Raw genomic sequence first — 7,024 nt, forward strand, 5'->3', positions numbered from 1 at the left:
AAAAAAAAAAAAAAAAAAAAAAAAAAAAAAAAAAAAGGATTATGTTAGACCTATCTTAAATCTAGCCAAAAAGTAGAAAATCTTGGGCTCTGACAGGAAGCAAAATCAGGTAACATTAAAGATATACGCAGATCTAAGCAAGACCTTGAATAAACATGATTCAAAAGGACTCGTCTTTCTAGTGACCCAAATCCTAGCCTGCTGGCTCACATTGCCACTTCTCCCTCAGGCAGAGTGACAAATTGGCAGCTCCATAAAATGGATCCAGAGAAAACAGACTGATCTCCACACCACGTACGTAATGGCAGGYACCATGTACATAATGGTGCACAGCACACAGTGACACAATCCAATCCACCAGCCTTCTCTTTTGAATAACTGAAGATTTATTGTTTTCTTTAGATCTTTGTCTGCCTAAAAGTTAATTGAAATCAAAGTCATTAAAAAGCTCAATAGGACCAAAAATACAAAAATTTCTAGTAAAATATAAATAAATACTTGGTAATAAAAGCAACGAGAGCTTCTCTAGGAAACATGAACCAGATGAGATTTCACCTGTCTACTTCAGCTGAATGTATTCTGACATATCAGTCAAGATTTAAGGGTGGAAGCCTTATAATTTTCTATATTTTCAAAGAAGAATTACAAAAATTACTTGGCATTGATATACTCATGTGTATATATATATATATATATATACTTGATAATTTCTATCAATAAGCATTCATTTTGGGTATAATTCAGACTAAAATCAGAGATTAATCTAAAACCAACCAACCAAAATATGTTAAGATGAACACTTCCTCAAATGTTTTACATCACTTGCCCATTTATAACCAGGTTGCAGATGAACGTTTTGGTAAAACTACCTATGATGAACTTTCAGTAATGATTTTAGTAAGATTGGAAGCACAACCATTTGCACTTCAAAATTTTTAAGAACAGTGCTATGACACGGCAATAAGAGATTAATGGAAATCTTGCTAAAAAAAGATAAATGGCACTGCAAGAATACTAGAAAACTGGGGAGATGGGGGAGAAATTAATTGAACCTACACTTTTGATAAATATTTATTTTTTGCAGAAGAAAAATGCACACTAGTTTGAGCTGTCATTATGCTAACCTATATCCTATTTTTCATATTATTAGTAATACATAATGTGGTAGTTTATATTCAAAAATAAAACCAGAATGTATATACCTCATGTATTTATCCAGAAATACACTAAGGTTACTATGGTTACGAAAAATCCATTACCTTTGAATACAGAATGAAAAAGTTTGACTTAAAGTGTGCACTATTTATTATAGTGATCATCAACAGCCTTCAGGAGGTTCTCTAACTGGATTCATTTTTCAGTGTCAAAACTGACCCACCACACCAGTACCTTATGGCCTGTGCAAGGCAAAGAAATTTGAACTATATGAATTTTTAAATATGTTTTATACTGACTCAAGAAGCAGAAATGGCTTTGAATTTTAAGGCTTTACATTAAACAGAAAGTAGGGTCTTGGTACCCTTTTTCATCAGAATTGTCCAATATAAAATGCTTCATTTTCACTTTTACCTACTAATATAAACAAATTCTGATGTGTCCAGAATAATGCTTATGGTGTGGCATGATACTTCTAGCTCCATATTATCTTTTTGGAGTTTTGATTTTTTTTTTCCAAATTATTATTTTTGTTGTTGTTGTTGTTTACATAATGTCTGAACAAGTAATTTAGATAATTCATTAAACTACACCAATTATATTAAAATAGARAGTCAGATTACCATGCTTCACTGTATTGTCAAACAACAGGCACTTAACTTCAATGTAATAGTTCAAGAGTGCTGATACAATTTGGCCATTGGCACACAGCACAACTATTATCAGAAGACAACAGATTATTAGTTTATACTTTTAATAAATGAATTAAATACAGGCTATTCAGATAAGCAATGTGGCATCTCTCTAATTAAGAATATTTAAGGAAGACAGTAAGAAAAACTATGAAACCTGCACATAAYATCTTATCTTCAACAGCTTGCAGTTTACTTGCTTTGGGAGCTAAATGGTATAAAACCAAAATGTTATAAAAACATTAAAAAAATAGCTCAGATCCTGTGAAAGAGGCACAAGATTTAGCTACACTATGAATTCGTTTGTGAATTCCAGTGAAGAGTAAGATTCTTTAAAATATTAAACCCATCAGGGTTTAAAGTGCATCCAACCAATTTTAGAATTATTTTTCTTTCCTCTGAAATAAGAAGTCAATCAAACAACTATTCATGGCAACCATGAGATACCCATCTCATCTGACATGCCCCTAGCAGAGAACTCACCTTTTACAACATATTTAGTTCCATTTCCAGAGTAAATTGGTATTCCATCCATATATAAAGTATATTGTGTAATAATACCATTCGGTGTTTTGGGTGGACTCCAACTCATCAGCAGGAATGTGGGAAAGGATATTGCTGTGGGTGACTGCACATCTTCAGGGGCTGGTGACAAAATGTATAATGTTATTAKTACATTGTTTTTCCACAAATAACAAAGAATTTCAATGAGAAGCTACTACCAGAAGGATTTTTGAATTGAAATTTTAGAAAAGATTTTATGTCTACAGCCTATCAGAATTTTGAGAATTCTCCCATATTATGTAAGGATTTCAAGCCAAACAGAAGCTTCTATGAAAGATGTGATATACTCTTTGCTTTTAGAATAATTATGTTTCTATTTTTTTTTTCAGCTTGATAACACTGAGCAAGGTGACGGGTACAGGATTTTAGTACAGTCCTTTTTTTAAAAACACAAATTATTTTCTCTTCTTTCATGGTTTTTATTCCTAACTACATTCCAATCCCAAACACAGGTGATGTGCTTTTAGGMACTACCCCTTATTTCAAGCTTTTCATAATTCAATACACTTAGTAATGTTTGTTTAACATAGATTTTATGTCTATAATATACTGGAAGTTGGCAATGGATAATAATTTAAGACTTGAGTCCTTTTATTGTTCCAATGAGTTATACATTWAAAGCACAAGGAATCACAGTGAGTATCGCAAGGGGAGCAGAGCTGAGGCCTGAGTCGGGGAGAAATATCTTGTAATTTACAAGCTCTGTGCTAGCAATTTAAAACAATAACTAGCAGCACCTGGCAATGTGAAAACAATATAAAGTAATGAATGTTTCAATAGGGAAACAGGGATAGCTGGAGGGTGTGATATGRTGTCTGTCTTCTGTATCACCAATTTATTGTTATTAAGAGCATGCAACAAGAGCATCCAAAAATAGAAATTCCACACGTTGACTTTTTGTTCAATTCTTCTGAGGGATAAAACACATGTTCCCCATGGCTTTATTCAATCTCAGTGGAAAAAAAAATCTACTCTTGCCTAAACCATTCCATTATGACAGGTAAGGATYTCTGCTTTATTCGCTAAGCTGAGAAAACAGGACATAAACAATTCATTTTTAATTACTATGTCACAGCAGAAAGAAATACACCAATATTGAAATAATGTGTTTCATGTTTATAGAACAGGGTCCATTAACTATTTGGCTGTCAGAGGCTGCACCCTTTCATGGAGAATGCCACTGGACAATCTCAGTCAGTTTAACGTTAACATCTAAAATGCAATATTTGTATTTTGATTAGATTGGTTCTGCTGGCAGTTACTAACATGGTCACACAAGAACTCTGTTCTAGCAATGTTAGATTGCAATCTTCAGTACCATCCTCATCAAGACAACACCTTCCACAACAACCTGCTTTGGCAGCAGTTCAACACTTCAGCATCCTTTTAATTATTATGGCTATAATTCACATGACTTCATGCCAAAATTTGATRTGCTTTATTGGTACTGTATTACAACCTAGTTTACATGAGAAGATAAAACAAAGAACTGTGGGAGGGAGGGAATTTTGAAAACTACTTTGCATATGGAAGATTAACTACTGTCCAATAAATATATGTCAAAGTCTTCATTATTCTATTGGTTTAGATTTGGAGTAACTGATTATTTTAACTGGATTAATATGGCTTTAGGATGACAGCACTTGGAGATGTGAACTTTATGTTTAATTAAGAATAAAGTTAGATATGTCACTGATATTTTTGGGGCATTTGTTCTAGTAATTGATGTGCATTACATATCAGCCTGGACTCTAAAGTCAGAACTGAATGCCTTTTTTCTTTCTTTGKGCCCCAATTCTTAATGGAAGTGTAAGAAGCATTAATTCACACTCACAACCTTCAAGTTGGAGCACAGCAACATGTAAAAGTGTTTAGGAAAAAAAAAAGGGAAAACCTGAGCAGCAATTAATAAATAACTCAATTGGCATTTGGCAGTTTCATCACACTGAAATAATTGTTGCCTATTGCTGGTGTTTAGTGGTTAAAAGAAACCATGGAAATCAACCGTTTGATTCTCAATTTCATACTGTGCCATACAATCAATTCTTTTTAGTCAGACTGTCTCTAGATTTACTTCTGAGCCATAGTAAAATGAGGAAGCTTTCATTAATCTTTCAGATGCTTCATATTAATGACAAGGCTCTTGCATGAACAATGTAACAGCAATTAAAAAGCCCATTAATCTGCATTACAGCTATTAAAGATGCATGTCATTAAAGGGTATGGAGTTTGATTCATTTTCGCACCCCCCAAAAAATGGAGCAATTATGGTCTGGCAATGCACTTTGTCATCAAATTAGGTTGGGGTTTTCCAGCAAATGGCTTTGCAGCGTTTAGCTCTTCTCCTGTTTTATTATTCATGACTGAAATGTGGAAGTCAAGACCTTTGAAATTACTTTACCTTCTTGTGGAGTGGAGATGTTCAATGCATGCAAGCTCTCAGTACAGCCAGCCAAAGTGCAAGCAGTTAGGGTTACAGCATAGTTTGTGAAGGGATGCAAGCCCGTCAGTACGCCTGCAACACAGGAAAGCAAGGTGTTATGCATGTACAGTGCACACACTGATTACATGCAGACACAGGCAGAGGGAAAATAAAGTTTTCTGTTACAGGCTTCTGCTGTTACAGGTGGAAAAGAAAAATTATTTAACATTTCTTTTCTATTACCCATGATTTAAATTTTACAAAATAATTTAAGAGTAAATGGTATTTTATTACATTTTTGTCACTAAAGATTCACCTATGTTTCTTTAGCTATGCTCACTAAAAAAGAATATTTTTAATGTAACAAGGGCAATGAAGGAGTATTTTTCTTAATCCCTGTCTCAAAGTTCTTTCAGTTATTAATTTTGTTCTTCCAAGGAATTTTCATTGTCTCCCAGAACAAGTTTTTCTAATGCCTCTTCTCCAATAATGYCCCTATTAATCCATAAACTGAAATCTCTTTTTTTATGAAACATTCCACTTGTCTTCCATTCAGTGGAAGCATACAGACCATACATTTGCTACAGTACTACAGTAACATAATTCAGGTGACCCCAAAGGTTTACAAGAAAATATTTGGAGCTTTATTTTGTTTCAGGTCCTGTTTATGTTAGTGAAGACAAGTTAGTAAATTCCCACATATCAATCAGCTCCTTGTTATAACAGATACAACAAATCACTAACTACCACTTCAGGAGGTCTTGCAACTCTCATACAGAGGATTACAAGGGGAAAAAATTGGTTTACAGTCATTTTCAGAAACATCAGTTCCCATTTCAAAGTAGGTCCAACAATAAAGTAATATAGAATCTCAATACATAAGTAATTAAAAGAAAGCCAATTCATGCCAAGTTTTATTTCAAACCTTGTTCTCACCTCGACTCTCACAGCTCTAGCAAAATCAATGTGGTGTTTCATWWTAAAATAAAATTTATAGCGAACTATGTTATTTCAAAACTGTCCAACACTAGGATTTTGCAAATCAGCTTAAAAACCAGCAATACATCAAAGAACCATAATTTCTGGCCAATTGTCCCACAGTACAAGAAGTCTAAAAATCCCCTCAGCATTACACATACAGGTAGACAAAATTAGTCCTTGTTATTGCTCTTCACTGGGTTATGACAGTAACAGATTGCAACATAACTTTGCATTTCATTTAAAAAATATTTTTCGTCTCATAATCCCTTTATAATGACCAAAAGGGCATGGAGAATTTGATGTTGGATATTAACGGTTACAGCACAAATAYATTATTTTCTGAGTATAACCATCAGTCTGTACATGTTCATATTGTGTTTAGAAATTGAYGTGCTCACATGGAAAATATGAGATTAGCTTTCACTGAATTAGTAACATACATGCCTTTTCTTGCAATCAATCAAAAAACTTCAGAGGTTGGCACTGCAATGATCCTTCTATTTGAATCCTCTGGGCGCAGTTCTGCTCATACAAATGGAGAGATATTCATAAGTAATCACTTTTACTCCATAACACTACTTAGAGCAGTGTTAAACTAAAATCAGTTGATCAGCATCTGCTTGCTCTGGTTATATATTTGATTTTGCAAATCCCCAGTTAGAAGTGGAGAGCTGTACTGACATCTTCCTACCTACTGTAAGTGTGATAGGAAAGAAAAAGAATGCTGTGCCAGCCAYCACCAAAGAAATGTCCCTGTAAATCTTCCTGTGATGAAACAAAAATGTTTTTAAGAGCAATCAAAAAGCAGGGAGTAAGAAATAATGTTTTCATAGAATGGTTTGCGTTGAAAAGAACCATAAAGATCATCTTGTTCCAACCCCCTGCTCTGAGCAGGGATACCTTCCACCAGGCCATTCAGACTGGCCTTTAACACTTCCAGGGATGGGGCATCCACAGCTCCTCTGGGCAACCTCTTCCAGTGCCTCACCACGCCCACAGTAAAGAATTTCTTCCCAATATCTAATCTAAACCTAACTTCTTTCAGATTAAAGCCATTACCCCTTGTCTTTTCACTATATACCCTTGTAGGAAATCACTTTCCAGCTTTCTTGTGTGCCCCCACTTCAGGCATTACAATGCTTGCCAAGCATTGGAAGTATTGGAATCTACATTAAATTCTTCATCACCGAAATTCCATGAGTCAAAACAC

General features: G+C 34.4%; 1 protein-coding gene across 2 annotated transcripts in view; it reads right to left on the reverse strand.

Moving 5' to 3' along the window:
• USH2A (usherin) overlaps window positions 1-7,024 on the reverse strand; it is a 367,630-nt gene that overhangs the window by 201,954 nt on the left and 158,652 nt on the right. For both annotated transcript variants that reach the window (XM_057365137.1, XM_057365136.1), the window contains 2 exons: window positions 4,813-4,926; window positions 2,331-2,492 (listed from right to left, as the gene is read on the reverse strand). In XM_057365137.1, the coding sequence (XP_057221120.1) occupies window positions 2,331-2,492; window positions 4,813-4,926 (276 nt within the window). The remainder of the gene's footprint in view (window positions 1-2,330; window positions 2,493-4,812; window positions 4,927-7,024) is intronic.

Source organism: Malurus melanocephalus, unplaced genomic scaffold (genome assembly GCF_030028575.1).
Source record: "Malurus melanocephalus ecotype Western Australia unplaced genomic scaffold, MMel_1.1 scaffold_48, whole genome shotgun sequence".
NCBI lineage: Eukaryota > Metazoa > Chordata > Aves > Passeriformes > Maluridae > Malurus > Malurus melanocephalus.